The 17,194-nt window shown below is 46.3% G+C and overlaps 1 protein-coding gene across 1 annotated transcript in view; it reads left to right on the top strand.

Moving 5' to 3' along the window:
- The window catches only part of LOC123750484 (uncharacterized), a 141,919-nt gene that overhangs the window by 22,449 nt on the left and 102,276 nt on the right, over positions 1-17,194 (top strand). Inside the window, exons 2-4 of the mRNA XM_069316842.1 lie at positions 6,833-6,917; positions 7,852-8,081; positions 9,356-9,449. Coding sequence (XP_069172943.1) covers positions 6,853-6,917; positions 7,852-8,081; positions 9,356-9,449 — 389 coding nt within the window. The 5' untranslated portion in view covers positions 6,833-6,852. The remainder of the gene's footprint in view (positions 1-6,832; positions 6,918-7,851; positions 8,082-9,355; positions 9,450-17,194) is intronic.

Below are 17,194 nucleotides of genomic sequence, written 5' to 3'. Positions count from 1 at the left end.
AACATAGCGTTTATTCAACACCTGGTAGACATAACATAATGTAGCTTCATATTCATAGTGGTAAAATAAACAAACAAACATACGAACACATCGCGGTCAGTCCTCGCTATACGTCAACCGCGCCATTCATTCTCTCTCCTATAGGTGAGCAATGTTCCCCACATACAAATTCCAAGCAAAGTAAACATATATAAGACTAATGTGGAAAAACATAGTCTTGATACTATTACTAAATTGACTTGTTCATTATCCCCGAGTTCAAGGCTGTCTCTAAGACCTACATTATCCAAATGTAAACACCAATCGAGGAGAATAAGACCGGATGAGTCGATAGTGAAATAGTTAGCTCTGGGTTATGTCTGTTTTCAGTTCTTGTAACAAAGTCAATGGAGCGTAATGGGGAAAATCGACTTTCTGCTGCCCAAATAAATAGCATTTGAAAATGTATGCATGTCTACTCAATCTCCATCCCCCCTCTTCATCCAACACCAAATATTGCTGTGCAGACCTTGTAATCCACATCAGCATTAGTGCTCAGTTCTTGTAACACACAGTCAATGCAAGGTAATAAACTTTCTGCTGCCTAAATAAATAGCATTTGAAAATGTATGCAAGTCTAGACAATCTCCTATAGCCCTTACATTCTAAACACAATAAAATATTAGCACACGCTTATATCGCGATATATCATCATTACGTAACTTGGTAAACTTCTTTATGTCTGGTGATCAAATAGCATTTTTTAATAAATGACGTCAGGTTGGTCTTATGCCATTAGGACTGTATTGCACTGTGCGCAACAGTAGACTTGCAAAATCATAGCAAGACAATGTTGCAGAATGTTCAACGCTCTTATACTGAAGGAGTGAGTGAGGCACTTAGTAATGTAACGTGGAAATCAACTTTCTGCCCGATGTCCGAATATCATTATTGAAATGTGAACCACGTTTAGCCAAATACAATTTCTCCATTACTTCTCATACCATATAAATATTACTGTCTACAGTTTTACCCCCTGTAACAGTTGTAAAGTAACGTGGAAATCATCAACTTTCTGCAGTTCAAAATAACATTTTGAAACGAAAAGTGAGACTTAGTCCATCTATATTACATCTCTTACCTAATAAATATTACTGTCTGCAAGTTTTAGCCCCTGTAACACATTGTAACGTAATGTGGAAATCAACTTTCTGTCGGATGACCAAATAACATTATTGAAAATGTGAACCATGTTTAGCCATTACATACAAACACAAATAAAATATTACCTCAGGCCTGTTTAGTTCTTGTAACATTATATCGTTACATAACCTAACGTGGAAATCATCTTTCTGTCTGATGACCAAATATAATTTTTTTGTAAATGTGAAGCTTTGTAGATTTGTTTTAAACAAAGGTGGGCCACTATTCCACGAACTAAGAGTGGTGAGTTAGAAAGAAAGACTTTGTGAAATATGCACAGAAGAGTTTGGGGAGACGTGATTACTACCTACATATTCTAATATTTTTTGTTAACTGTGTGATCATGACATATACCTCATGGTCTCTTGTTCCGCCTCTGACTAATCAATAAACACAATTTTGTATCATTTCTTGACTAAAATAGCACTCCGAAACATCTTTGCACTTTCTATTTTTTCATTGACACGTGCACAGCCATCAAAGGGAATCTCACTACTGCATTGATGTCTTGTGTGTTAAATAAACGGACCTTACCTAGCTCATCATTATCTTTGAGAAACTTATATGTGGTGATCATATCTCCCAAGTCCACACAAATAACCCACACCAACCCACATCCATATTGAGAGAGAGAAGGTAAAACATAACTTGGTTATTGCATCTAGTTTTAAAAAGGGGTAAGAATAAGAAGAGTCATGTTCCATAAAAATACATTACAGCCTCCATTATTTATGAGCAGTAAGAGGGAAACGGGATCCACACATTCAATTTCCAAGCACTACAACGCTGTCGAGGTAAACATAACATAAAAAGACAATAATGTAGTACGCAATTAGCCGACTAGTCAAAACTTAATAAAACAGATATGATTTCACAGAGTTTTAACCTTTGCAAGTTTTTTCAATATTTTCTCTTCACTTGTGCTAAGTGAACCAGACAAAATGTGGCATTGCACTATCAGCAAGGCTATCACTATCATAACAAAGAAAAAGTAGCAATACGCTATTAGCTAGATAGTCAAAACATATAAGACGCATTATTTCACAGGGATTTTTCTAGCAAATAAGGTTCCTTTAAGCAGTTCAACACATCAAACACCAGCAGTCCCTGAAATAAGAGGCTTATTTAGGAAGAAGGAAAAGATATTGTGAAATATGCACCACACCAGCCTCCCGAAGACAGAGGAGTTTGGGGAGATGTGATCACTACCTACATAGCCTCCTCCTCCTCCTCTTTCTCTCATTAGTCAATAAACATCCTTTGCAGCATTTCTTGACTAAAGTTGTGGGTGCGGGTGAACACGATGATCGGCTATGTGGTGATTATGATACATGTTGTTCTTGTTACTGAGAGCACATGAGTATGACGTGGAAGTGTGCTGGTTGTTCTGGGAGTGATTGGGATACTAGGTTGTCTTACTGTTAGTGAAGTAGTTGGATTGAGTTTGAAGTTGATTGTTGCGAATATTTTTTAGTACTTGTTTCACAATATATGCATGTATCTGTTTTGCTATCGCAGCTAGTACAAAAATTGACTTCATCTGCACATTTGTGCAACTTTGTATGGTTTCTTTACGTTATTGTCTCGTTTGTGTTCGTATCACACTGTAAACGTTTAATGTTTAACGAACCGAGATCTTTGTCCTGGGTTCGTATCCTGGCCGGGGAGGATTTACTGGGTGCAAATCCTTAACTGTAGCCTCTGTTTAACTCAACAGTAAAATGTGTACCTGGTTATTAAACGACTTTTCGCGGGATCATATTCCAGGGAACATAGGATTAAGGACCTGCCCGAAACTCTACGCGTACTAGTGGCTGTACAAGAATGTATGAACTCTGGTATATATTAATAAATAAGTAAATTAAATAAAAAATAAAGTAAACTTAGATGTTTTGGTGATTAGGATTGTCATGGGTTATCTTGAGATGATTTCGGGGCTTAGCGTCCCCGCGGCCCGGTCCTCGACCAGGCCTCCTTTTTGTTATACACCCCCAGGGAAGTAGCCCGTAGCAGCTGTCTAACTTCCAGGTACCTGTTTAATGCTAGGTAGTAGGGGTATCAGGGTGAAAGAAACATTTTCCCCATTTGTCTTCGCCTCCACCCGGGATGGAACCTGGAACATCAGGACTACGAATCCGAAGCACTGTCCACTCAGCTGTCAGACGCCCTTACTCAGCTGTCAGGCGTATGGACCAACTGGGTTCATGGAGTTGTTCGTTAGCTTTAGAAGTGGCAGAGCAGCTAACTTTCAGTATTTACATGCCATATTGGTTGTGAATCTCCATGACATGCATGATGTTTCTTGTGTTAATGTCATGTACGAGTTCTGGTGCGTGCCTCAGTGATTGCGCTGCCTGGGTGTCATATAATGACTGAATTTTGTACTTTGCTCCAAAATAAAATTATGTGAGAGATTGAATTATTGTAGGCGAGTTGCAACGTTGAAGCCTTCATAGTGATTGTCTTCTATACCTAGGAAATATTTTGGACTTGTATTGGTCTTGAAATTGGTTGTTGGAGCAATATTTGTAACCCTGTAAAGTGTTATCAGATCTGTTTCCATTGTTAGGTATACCAGTGTAGAGGCTCCTCAGCGAGTGTACCACTCTGGCAGACCGGCTGGGGAGCGGCTGTTTGTACTGTGCCCAAGTGGTTGGGTGCAGGTGACACCCAACCACTTGGGCTGGACGGTAGAACGACGGTCTTGCTTCATGCAGGTCGGCGTTCAATCACCGACCGACCAAGGGGATGGGTACATTCCTTCCCCCTCCCCCCCCCCCCACTGACCTCATCCCAAATCTTTATCCTAACCCCTACCAAGTTCTAAATAGATGAAATAGCTTGGCGCTTTCCCCTCTGATAGTTCCCTTCCCTTTCCTTCGGTGCAGGTGAATGTGAATGACGATAGGTCCTAGGTGTAGCGTGTTTGTGAACCCAGCCCCTCTCGTCTACTAAGTAACCCGTGTTACGTTGTTGTAGGTAGGTTGCGTACATCCCTACCATACAACCGACCAAAACCCGAAGTGCTTATACTTTGATCAGGAGATCACCCTGTACGCTTCCTGCTCTTGGAGAGGGGCTCTGCGTCACATCTTAAGGGGGTGCGGCTCCAACACTGGCCTCGTTGTCATGTGCACACACCCAATTTGAGCCGCTGTGACTCCCCACTCTCTCCTTATTTTGTATGGCCTCCTCATTCCCCTTTCTTTGAATTGTAATTCTTTACCACCCTGTCCACAGCTGTGGTTCTTTCTCTCTCTGTCTCTCGCATAAGGGGCCTCGTAGCCTGGTGGATAGCGCGCAGGACTCGTAATTCTGTGGCGCGGGTTCGATTCCCGCACGAGGCAGAAACAAATGGGCAAAGTTTCTTTCACCCTGAATGCCCCTGTTACCTAGCAGTAAATAGGTACCTGGGAGTTAGTCAGCTGTCACGGGCTGCTTCCTGGGGGTGGAGGCCTGGTCGAGGACCGAGCCGCGGGGACACTAAAGCCCCGAAATCATCTCAAGAAAACCTCAAGATAACCTCTCTGTCTCTCTCTCTCTCTCTCTCTCTCTCTCTCTCTCTCTCTTTTCTACTTTCTGGGAAGCCTCACTAGGACAAGAGCAAACACAGGTAGATTACATACATTTAATGGACTGAGAAAATATACAACACAAATACAAGATATAATAATGACTCCAACACTCTATGCTATTATAATCAGGTTGCATCCAATCTCATCAGGGCTCTATCAGCTGCTTATATCTAGTGGTAGCCCAACTCCTGGCTTACCACTTATGCTACCAACCTCACCAAGTGGATTAAATCTTGTAATATTGTAGGCGGTCAAGTCTACCTTGACCTCTTAGTTAGGTCAGGTTTGGCAGAATAACTCTCAGGGGGGTTAACTCGTTTCTCAGGCAGCCTGGGATCATGACACCCGTAATCCTCGAGGTAGAAGAAACTAACTGTTGTTGAAATATACTATCAGTGAGGTTCCCATCGGACCAGTGTGTACTTTAGAAACACACACGGAATTGGAGAGAATGAATCCATAGTCAAGACACCATCAGTGGTGGTGGTCACCATCAGTGGTGGTGGTCATCATCAGTTGTGATGGTCACCATCAGTGGTGGTGGTCACCATCAGTGGTGGTGGTCACCATCAGTTGTGATGGTCACCATCAGTGGTGGTGGTCACCATCAGTGGTGGTGGTCACCATCAGTGGTGATGGTCACCATCAGTGGTGATGGTCACCATCAGTGGTGATGGTCACCATCAGTGGTGATAGTCACCATCAGTGGTGATAGTCACCATCAGTGGTGATGGTCACCATCAGTGGTGGTGGTCACCATCAGTGGTGGTGGTCACCATCAGTGGTGATGGTCACCATCAGTGGTGATGGTCACCATCAGTGGTGATAGTCACCATCAGTGGTGAGGGTCACCATCAGTGGTGATGGTCACCATCAGTGGTGATGGTCACCATCAGTGGTGATGGTCACCATCAGTGGTGTTGGTCACCATCAGTGGTGATGGTCACCATCAGTGGTGATGGTCACCATCAGTGGTGATGGTCACCATCAGTGGTGATGGTCACCATCAGTGGTGATGGTCACCATCAGTGGTGATGGTCACCATCAGTGGTGATGGTCACCATCAGTGGTGATGGTCACCATCAGTGGTGATGGTCACCAACAGTGGTGGTGGTCACCATCAGTGGTGATGGTCACCATCAGTGGTGATGGTCACCATCAGTGGTGATGGTCACCATCAGTGGTGATGGTCACCATCAGTGGTGATGGTCACCATCAGTGGTGATGGTCACCATCAGTGGTGATGGTCACCATCAGTGGTGATGGTCACCATCAGTGGTGATGGTCACCAACAGTGGTGGTGGTCACCATCAGTGGTGATGGTCACCATCAGTGGTGATGGTCACCATCAGTGGTGATGGTCACCATCAGTGGTGATGGTCACCATCAGTGGTGATGGTCACCATCAGTGGTGATGGTCACCATCAGTGGTGATGGTCACCAACAGTGGTGGTGGTCACCATCAGTGGTGACCTGTCAGCTTCACACTTGGTCCTCGTGTGGCTGATCACTTCAGGCCGTCCGACCTGACCTGAGATACACTTGAGACGTAACAAACACTGTACACGACTTACGGTGAGATCACCAGCACTGCTCGGGACCTCATCTCAGTCCCACAGCTCAGTGTTCTCAGACCATCAGTTGTCCATTCCACAGCTCTGTGTCTGCAGGCCAAGAACTTTCCCTTCCACTGTTCAGTATTATCAGGCTCAAAGCTCTTACTCTCACAGCTCAGTGTTTGGAGTCCAAAAGCTCTTACTCTCACAGCTCAGTGTTTGGAGGCCAAAAGCTCTTACTCTCACAGTTCAATGAATGCTAGGCAAAAGTTCTTACTCTCACACCTCACTGTTTGCGGGTCAAAAACTCTTACTCTCACTGTTCACTGTTTGCAGGTCAAAAGTTCTTACTCTCACAGTTTAGTAATTGCAAGCCAAAAAGCTCTTACTCTCACAGCTCAGTGTTTTCTGGCCAAAAGCTCCCTCTCACACAGCTCGGTTTTTGCAAGCAAATAACTCTCCTTCCCTGAGAGAACAAACAGCAACATTGCATTTCCAACACAACATTTTCCGTTGCAGTGCAAGACCGTCTTTACCCGATGAGACCCTGTGAGGGGCCTTGGGTCCGTCGCGGACGACCTGGGGCGGTCCTCCTCCTCCTCAGGTGAGTTAGTTGGGGCCTCTCAACAATATGTATGAAACACTCAAGATATTTTAATTTTTTTTTGTTAATTAAAGTTCAATGTATTTAAATCAATGTATTTAAATTACATATTTAAATCAATTAAAAAAAAATAAAAATAATTTTTAAAATAAATCAGCAAAATTGGAAAAGAAAAAGTTGAAAATGGAATAAAAAAAATCCAGTATACATAAAGATTGTCAGCCAAAATGGCTGTATAGGGTTGCTTATACAGGCAGCCTTTTATATACAAAAGGCTGGGTTGTGTAGTCACATGTGGCTCCAGAGGTGGCTTGGGGCGTGCAGCCACCCGGGGTTGTGTAGTCACATGTGGCTCCAGAGGTGGCTTGGGGCGTGCAGCCACCCGGGGTTGTGTAGTCACATGTGGCTCCAGAGGTGGCTTGGGGCGTGCAGCCACCCGGGGTTGTGTAGTCACATGTGGCTCCAGAGGTGGCTTGGGGCGTGCAGCCACCTGGGGTTGTGTTGTTACATGTGGCTCCGGAGGTGGCTTGAGGCGTACAGCCACCCGGGGTTGTGTAGTCACATGTGGCTCCGGAGGTGGCTTGAGGCGTACAGCCACCCGGGGTTGTGTAGTCACATGTGGCTCCGGAGGTGGGCTTAGGGCGTGCAGCCACCCAGGGTTGTGTTGTTACATGTGGCTCCGGAGGTGGCTTGAGGCGTACAGCCACCTGGGGTTGTGTAGTCACATGTGGTTCCGGAGGCATATGTAGCAGGAATAGGATCAGCAACTATGGAAGTTTCACTCCCACATAACTTTAATAAAATGTGTGTAATTATACGCCATTGTCAGCTTCGACTCAAAGAGCTTCGTGACCGACAGTAAACTTTCGAAGCTCCTTGATAAGTATGTTTTACGACACCATTATGTTACTGGACTGGTATATATTTGTTTCAGTGTGTTCTTTGTGTGTGTGATGGTGGAGTGGTGCTGGGAGGCGAGGACGCCGCTTCTGGCTAGTGAAGGCTCGATGGCAGATGAAGACCTTCTCCTAGCTGGGGATCCTAACCTCTTGTTAGACCTCGATCATCAGCTGCTATCAGACCTCGACCCGGACCAACTATCACATGTTAATCCGCATTTACTACCAGGTGTAGATCCAGATCTTCTGATAGAAGACTACTCAGGTGTGGATCCTGATCTGTACCTTCTGACTGTAAACCACTCAGGTTTACAGTCAGGAGGATCATGGTTGTCTCATTATGTTACAACATACTTGTCGATAACTCACAGGATGTTTACATTTATCTTCACACTTGGGAGAAAGTCAGTATACAATGAGATGGTTTATCTTGAGATGAGACCAGAATGAGATCTTGAATGCTACTTATGGGGGCATCAGTTACTTTTTTAAACGTTGTTCAATGTCAATAAATCTTTTTTGACTAGTTGTATATGAAAAGGGCTGCAATTGTTCCAAGCTTCAGTATTGCAGCCTAAATAGAAAGGGATATTTATATATTTTTTTTCAACGAATTTTAAACATTTTCAAATCGAAACTACAACCACAAGTTTCAAATGAAATCATTTATATGACACTTTCTGTCACATTAGCATATAATAAAGAGATCTGTTTCAGCGGATTTTTAAAAATATGTTAGTTCCAAAGTTCCCAAAAAATTTAACATATATATCATGGTTTATTACTATTATAAAATCAATAAATGAACTTAGGAAAAATAGCTCGAAACAGATTTGTAGAAACATAAACTCTACATATAAGGTGTAAGTGTCATGTAAATTGAATAAAAAATGAGAGTTATAAGAACGTTTATGTTACTTGAAAATTAATCAGTAAAAAATAAAGTCTAAGGTACTATCATCTGTGGCTGAGGTTGACATCAACCAATTTCCTCCAAAATTGGTACCCTTACAGATAGGCTTACGTGCAGTCAGGTGTATAAGTTTCATGCTAATCGTTCGATAAACAAATAAGAAAAATAAATTCCTTTTTTTTAACTAAATTTTTCTTGGATAAAACTAAGTATTAAATATTTTTAATATATGCTATTGTGATAGCTGATAGTCATAAAAACGATTTCAGTTGACACTTGTGTTTGATGTTAATTTTTTACCATTTTAGAAAATTTTTGACTCATAATTAAAAAAAATTTCCCCCTTCCTATATATGCTACGATGCTGAGACTTGGACCAGATGAAACCCTTTTCATATACAATTCGACAAAAAAAGTTTGATTGAAATATAACTAAGTTTCATTTATTGAATATTTTTGGCATATTTGGAACTGATGCCCCCTTAATGAACAGAATGGTGAGCCATCACGTTTGTTCCCCTTTTGTGCAACTTAATTTATAATCAGAATAGTTTTCAGTTATTTATCTATGTTAGAGTCTCTTCTGTAGCAGATTGTCTTTCTGTGATTATTTTGTTGATTTGCAGATGTGGTTGGTGGCTTTAAAGACGAATTCTTCGCCCGGGAGTTGGACGCCTTCAGGGCGGCTTCTGATGGGTCTTACCCAGTGCCGTCTCAAAGGTGCTTATCCTGGCTTATTTTTAATTTGCTGACTGTATAGATGATGTTGAAGCGAAGTTGTGAAGTGAGTGTTCTTCCTGATGTTTCAAACCAGCTAACATATTAGAAAGATGAAATGGGTAATATTCTAAGCGAGTATTTAATGTCAGCCTTTACTGTAGAAGAACACATCAATACACAGACACTTGATGAAAAGTATCGATGTATTGAAAACAACCAGAAAATTAATAGTTACTAAGAAAAGAAGTTAGTAACTAAATATAAAATGTAGAGCGAAGTAGCGGGTCAGTGGTTCCTTAATGGTGAGTTAGTGGTTCAGTGGTTCCTGAAACCACTCAAACTGACCATCTAACCCAAGGCTCTGGAGAGTGGCGAATATGATCCCTGTTGTTAAAGAGTTGGATAGATAGGCATCAACTTACCTCCCAATTAATATAACATTACATATTTGCTGTGATAACAGCGAATCTCTTTTATATTCAGCTCCCGTCCCATCACAAATCCTTATCCTCCCAAGTGCTATATAGTCGTAACAGCTTGGCACGTTCTCCTGATAACTCTCTCCCTCAAAAAGTAAAAGTGTATATTAATAAAAGATTTTGACATGGCTTAAAAGAATTACCATGTTCAAAGCAGCAAACTGTGATAATTACATTGTTGGCAGATGAGGATGATATGTGGGAGGAAGATTGGCAGGATGTGTGGGAGGAAGATTGGCAGGATGTGTGGGACTGAGATGGGCGGGATGTGTGGGAGGGAGATGGGCGGGATGTGTGGGAGGAAGATTGGCAGGATGTGTGGGAGGAAGATTGGCAGGATGTGTGGGAGGCAGATGTGAGGGGTGGGAGATGGGCGGGATGTGTGGGAGGGAGATGGGCAGGATGTGTGGGAGGGAGATGGGCAGGATGTGTGGGAGGTAGATGGGCAGGATGTGAGGGGAGGGAGATGGGCAGGATGTGTGGGAGGGAGATGTGCAGGATATGTGGGAGTGAGATGGGCAGGATGTGTGGGAGGGAGATGGGGAGGATGTGTGGGAGGGAGATGGGCAGAATGTGTGGGAGTGAGATGGGCAGGATGTGTGGGAGGCAGATGTGCAGGATATGTGGGAGTGAGATGGGCAGGATGTGTGGGAGGGAGATGGGCAGGATGTGTGGGAGTGAGATGAGCAGGATGTGTGGGAGTGAGATGGGCAGGATGTGTGGGAGGGAGATGGGCAGGATATGAGGAAGGGAGAAGGGCAGGATGTGAGGGGAGGGAGATGGGCAGGATGTGTGGGAGTGAGATGGGCGGGATGTGTGGGAGGGAGATGGGCGGGATTTGTGGGAGGGAGATGGGCGGGATGTGTGGGAGGGAGATGGGCGGGATTTGTGGGAGGGAGATGGGCGGGATGTGTGGGAGTGAGAGGGATGTACAGGCGGGAGACTGGGAGTGGGACGACTGGGAGAGCGCAAGTGTGGGAGACAAGGCAGGTCTGAGTGGACACAAAGGGAGAGCATGTGAAGATATTTACAGTGAAGACCAAGGTGTATAGTTACAATGGTTACTGTGATGTGGCGAGAGTGGGCAGGTGTTAAGCAGTGTGTGGAGGGACTGTGATGGGGAAGATCGGGTGCAAGCACATTGTGATGCTGTGGGTTGTGAGTGGGATGTTGATAGGGAGGATGTGTACGTCGAGAAACGCCTTAGGTGGTGTGTTGGGAGGCTGGTTTTTTTGGGTTGGAACAGGAGGAGGGGAGGTGTTGGAGAAGGCAGACACTGTGTGTGTTGGAGAGACCTGTAAGTGTGTGTGGGAAAGACCTTAAAGTGTGTGTGGGGAAGACCTGAAAGTGTGTGTGGGAGAGACCTGTAAGTGTGTGTGGGAGGAAACCTGAAAGTGTGTGTGGGGGATACCTGTAAGTGTATATGGGAGAGAACTGAAAGAGTGTGTGGGGTAGACCTGTAAGTGTGTGGGGGGGAGACCTGAAAGTGTGTGTGGGGGAGAGCTGTAAGTGTGTGTAGAGAGCTGTGTGAGAGAGACCTGTAGGTGTGTGGGGGGGGGAGACCTGTAAGTGTGTGGGGGGGAGACCTGTAGGTGTGTGGGGGGGAGACCTATAAGTGTGTGTGGGGGAGAGCTGTAAGTGTGTGGGGGGAGACCTAAAAGTGTATGGAGGAAGACCTGTAAGTGTGTGTGGAAGACCTGTAATTGTGTGTGTGGGGAGACCTGTAAGTGTTTGGGAGGGAGACCTATAAGTGTGTGTGGGAGACCTGTAAGTGTGTGAGGGGGGAGACCTGTAAGTGTGCGGGGGAGGGGGGAAATTTAAGTGTGTGTGTGAGAGAGACATGTAAGTGTGTGTGGGGGAGACCTGTAAGTGTGTGTTGAAGACCTGTAAGTGTGTGTTGAAGACCTGTAAGTGGGTGTGTGGGGAGACCAGTAAATGTGTGGGGCGAGACCTGTAAGTGTGTGCGGGAGACCTCTAAATGTGTGTGGGAGCCCAGTAAGTGTGTGTGGAAGACCGGTAAGTGTGTGGGGGAGAACTGAAAGTGTGTGTGGGAGAGACCTGTAAGTGTGTGTGGGAGACATGTGAATGTGTGTGGGGGAGACCTGTAAGTGTGCGTGGGGTGATACCTGTAAGTGTGTGTGGGAGACCTGTAAGTGTGTGTGGGGGAGACCTCTAAGTGTGTGTGGGGGAGACCTGTAAGTATGTGTGGGGGAGACCTGTAAGTGTGTGTGGTATACCTGTAAGTGTGTGTGGGGGAGATCTGTAAGTGTGCGTGGGGGAGACCTGTAAGTATGTGTCGGGGAGACCTGTAAGTGTGTGTGGTATACCTGTAAATGTGTGTGGGAGAGACCTGTAAAAGTGTGTGTGGGGGAGACCTGTAAGTGTGTGGGGAGACCTGTAAGTGTGTGGAGGGAAGACCTGTAAGTGTGCGTGGGAGACCTGTAAGTGTGTGCTGAAGACGTGTAAGTGTGTGTTGAAGACTTGTAAGTGTGTGTGTGGGGAGACCTGTAAATGTGTGGGGGCAGACCTGTAAGTGTGTGTGAGAGACCTGTAAGTGTGTGCGGGAGACCTCTAAATGTGTGTGGGAGCCCTGTAAGTGTGTGTGGAAGACCGGTAAGTGTGTGGGGGAGAACTGAAAGTGTGTGTGGGAGAGACCTGTAAGTGTGTGTGGGAGACATGTGAATGTATGTGGGGGAGACCTGTAAGTGTGCGTGGGGGATACCTGTAAGTGCGTGTGGGAGACCTGTAAGTGTGTGTGGGGGAGACCTGTAAGCAAGTGTGGGGGAGACCTGTAAGTGTGTGTGGTATACCTGTAAGTGTGTGTGGGAGACACCTGTAGGTGTGTGTGGGGGAAACCTGTAGGTGTGTGGGGAGACCTGTAAGTGTGTGGAGGGAAGACCTGTAAGTGTGTGTGGGAGACCTGTAAGTGTGTGTTGAAGACCTGTAAGTGTGTGTGTAGGGAGACCTGTAAATGTGTGGGGGGAAACCTGCAAGTGTGTGTGAGAGACGTGTAAGTGTGTACGGGAGACCTGCTAATGTGTGTGGGAGCCCTGTAAGTGTGTGTGGAAGACCTGTAAGTGTGTGGGGGGAGAACTGAAAGTGTGCGTGGGAGAGACCTGTAAGTGTGTGTGGGAGACCTGTGAGCGTGTGTGGGGGAGACCTGTAAGTGTGTGTGGAGGATACCCGTAAGTGTGTGTGGTAGACCTGTAAGTGTGTGTGGGGGAGACCTGTAAGTAAGTGTGGGGGAGACCTGTAAGTGTGTGTGGTATACCTGTAAGTGTGTGTGGGAGACACCTGTAAGTGTGTGGGGGGGAGACCTGTAAGTGTGTGGGGAGACCTGTAAGTGTGTGGGGGGAGACCTGTAAGTGTGTGTAGGAGACCTGTAAGTGTGTGTGTGGGAGACCTGTAAGTGTGTGGGGAGACCTGTAAGTGTGTGGGGGGGAGACATGAAGGTGTGTGGGGGAAGACTGCAAGTGTGTGGGGGGAGACCTGAAAGTGTGTGTGGGAGAAATCTGTAAGTGTGTGGGAGAGACCTGTAAATGTGTGTGGTGGAGACCTGTAAGTGTGTATGGAAGAGACCTGCAAATGTGTGAGGGAGACCTGTAAGTGTGTGGAGGAGAGAGCTGTAAGTGTGTAAAGGGAGACTAGTAGGTGTGTGTGGGGGGTGACCTGTAAGTGTGTGGGGGAGACCTGAAAGTGTGTGTGGGAGGAACCTGTAGGTGTCTGGGGGAAGACCTGTAAGTGTGTGTGGGGAAAGTGTGTGTGGGAGACCTGTAAGTGTGTGTGGGAGACCTGTAAGTGTGTGTGGGAGACCTGTAAGTGTGTCTGGGAGACCTGTAAGTGTGTGGGGGGGAGATCTGAAAGTGTGAGTGGGGAAGACCTGAAAGTGTGCGTAGGGAATACCTGTAAGTGTATGTGGGACAGACCTGAAAATGTGTGTGGGGGGAGACCTGTAAGTGTGAGTGTGGGGGGGGCCTGAAAGTGTGTGTTGGGGAGACCTGTAGGTGTGTGTGTGGGGGGGAGACCTGTAAGTGTGTGTGGGGGAGACCTGTAGGTGTGTGTGTGGGGGAGAGACCTGTAAGTGTGTGGGGAGGGAGACCTGTAAGTGTGTAGGGGAAAACTGACAGTGTGTGTGGGAGAGACCTGCAAGTGTGTGTGGGAGAGACCTGAAAGTCTGTGTGGGGATGACCTGAAAGTGTGAGTGGGAGAGACCTGTAGGTGTGTGTGGGAGGAAACCTGTAGGTATGTGTGGAGGAGACCTGAAAGTGTGTGTGGGGGATACCTGTAAGTGTATGTGGGAGAGACCTGAAAGTGTGTGTGGGGTAGACCTGTAAGTGTGTGTGGGGGGGAGACTTGAAAGTGTGTGTGGGGTAGACCTGTAAGTGTGTGTGGGGTAGACCTGTAAGTGTGTGGGGGGGAGAGACCTGTAAGTGTGTGGGGGAGACCTGTAAGTGTGTGGAGGGAGACCTGAAAGTGTGTGTGAAAGACCTGTAAGTGTGTGTGTGGAAGACCTGTAAGTGTGTGTGTGAAGAGACCTGTAAGTGTGTGGGGAGAGACCTGTAAGTGTGTGTGAAAGACCTGTAAGTGTGTGTGTGGAAGACCTGTAAGTGTGAGTGTGGGGAGACCTGTAAGTGTGTGGGGGAGACCTGTAAGTGTGTGTGGGAGACCAGTAAGTGTGTGTGGGAGACCTGTAAGTGTGTGGGGGGAGAACTGAAAGTGTGTGTGGGAGAGACCTGTAAGTGTGTGCGGGAGAGACCTGAAAGTGTGTGTTGGGAAGACCTGAAAGTATGTGTGTGTTACGAACCCGGATCCAGTGTCCGAGCACGGAGCAGTAACGACCACGCCATCTGTGGGTCAGCTCCCGAAACCCCTGCCAAACGGACGACGACACCTGGTGAGGACAAGGTGTACCAGCCACAAGGGCCAGTTTCCAGTCCTGTGCAGCTCACAACACAGCCGCTCCTGACCTCTGGTGAGGTGGTGCTCCGACGACAGCGCCATCTATGGACTGGATACGTCAGGTGTTTGTGCCCGAGCCCGTAAGTGAGGTGTTTTAGTGTGTCCCAGTCATTGATGACGTGTCTGTTTACAGAGTCGACCTGGGACCGCTGTGATGAAGGTTGAGTCAGTCTACCCGAGGCAGCCAGTCTCCATACCTTGAACCTAGCTGCAGCTGTTGTGAAGTCGTCCCCCCCGGAAGAACACTGTGGTGTGTTAGCCTGCCAGTGGAGTGGCAGAAAGAGGATTTACCCGGGACCGACTGTTGGAGACGATCATCCACTGGGGTACTGAAGACAGGAGAGTGATTTGTGGTGTCACACGAGGCTCCTGTCTAGGGCGTTCCCCTTTTACCGTTCGTGGAGTGGCCGTACCAACCTTGTTGGCTCAGAACCTGCCAGCAGCCCAGCTGGACGTGTGGTTGACGGCCTCCACGGCGGTGCCCCCAGTGGACCTGTGTTTTGGCTGACCTGTGGCCAGGGTAGGCTCAACTTCTTTGGAGAATTCGTTGTGAGGCCACGAAGAAAGCACCAAGGGCTCGGCACCGAGAGTTATGGCACCAGCGTCTTCAGCAGAAGACATCGATTGTGGATTAATCCCCTTGTAAAGTGTTAATACCCCTCCCCCTTGTGCACTCTTTTATTTTATATATTTAACCGGTGATGGTGAAAATTACAATATTAAGTTCTTAACTTTCTTTCCCTACTCCCTCTAAGTTACTTGCGTCACGGATCACATCCCTTGAAAGCCTCTACTGGCTTGGGGTCAGATATATATCTTCCTCTAACAACATCAGAGTAAGAACCCCGTTGCGTCCCGAGAGGGCCGTAACATAATTGGCATCCCCAGCGGGATCCGTCCCCTTGTTAAGTATGTTTGACAGGGGTGGTGAAGTGGCGTAATCCCTGTAAATAATTCCCCCTGCGTGTGACGATTGTGACGTTATACGTCCTGTGCGGTGCTCAGAGTGACTAAGTGCGATATTGTGCAGTGCGGTGCTCGCTGTGATTAAGCGATTAAGTGCAATATTGACTAGTGCGGTGCTCAGTGATTCAGTGCAATATTGTAGAGCGAAGTGTTCGCTTGGACTCAGTGCAATATTGGGTAGTGCGGTGCCCGAAGTGATTACGTGCAATATTGGCAAGTGCAGTGTTTGGTGCGATAAAGTGCAATATTGGCGTAGAACACTGCTCGGTGTGTTAAGTGCTAACGTGTAAGCAATGTGTTAAGTGCTAAGTGTTCCATCTGTGACAATGGCAGAAAAAGCTACCATCGATGATCTGGACGAGGTTCAGGCTTTTCTGAACAGAGAGGATTGTCTTGCCAGATTAAAATATTTGAGCAAACCAGAGCTTGTACTAGTGAGCGCCTACCTGGAGATCAAGATCCGTGCCAGTGATTCCCGTGTGGAGATCTTGTCCAAGGTTCACCGGCACCTGAAGGCAGAAGAGAAACAGGAAGGCGGGGCTCCTAGTACAAAGGAAGGTGAGGAAATAGCTTCCACGGAAAAGGAAGATAAGGGCAGCGACGTTGACAGTGATGCAGGTGAGCTTAATATCAGCTTCCTAACAGTCAAAATGCGTGCCCTTGAAATAAATCGAGAAATAGAATGGAGGAAATTAGAAATGGAACGAGAGAGACAAGATAAAGAATTAGAGATGAGACGTTTAGAATTAGAAGAAAGGAAAGCAGAAAGAGAAAGAGAAGAGAAACGAGAAAAAGAAGAACGAGCAAGAGAAGAGAAACGAGAAAGAGAAGAACGAGAAAGAGAAGAGAAACGAGAAAGGGAAGAGAAACGAGAAAGGGAAGAACGAGAAAGAGAGGAGAAACGAGAAAGAGAAAGAGAAGAACGAGACAGAGAAAGAGAAGAACGAGAAAGAGAAGAGAAACGAGAGCGAGAAGAACGAGACAGAGAAAGAGAAGAACGAGACAGACAAGAACGACGAGACAGAGAGGAAAGAGAGAGACAATATGAACTAGAAGTTTTGCGATTAGGCGGTGGTCGGAGGCAAACAACGGATACCAGTAGTTTCGATCCGGTAAGAAACATCAAAATGGTCCCCAAATTCCATGAGAAGGAAGTGTCAAAGTTCTTTGCAGCCTTCGAGAAAGTCGCTGCCTCTTTGGAGTGGCCAAGGGAGAATTGGGCCATCATGATACAGTCAGTCTTGACTGGGAAGGCCCAAATCGCCTACTCTACGTTATCCCTTGACGACTCCGGCGATTACGATATGGTGAAGAAAGTGGTGCTCATGGCGTACCAATTGG

Source organism: Procambarus clarkii, chromosome 85, assembly GCF_040958095.1.
Source record: "Procambarus clarkii isolate CNS0578487 chromosome 85, FALCON_Pclarkii_2.0, whole genome shotgun sequence".
Taxonomy (NCBI): Eukaryota; Metazoa; Arthropoda; class Malacostraca; order Decapoda; family Cambaridae; genus Procambarus; species Procambarus clarkii.
This window is presented reverse-complemented; position numbering and strand designations above follow the sequence as displayed.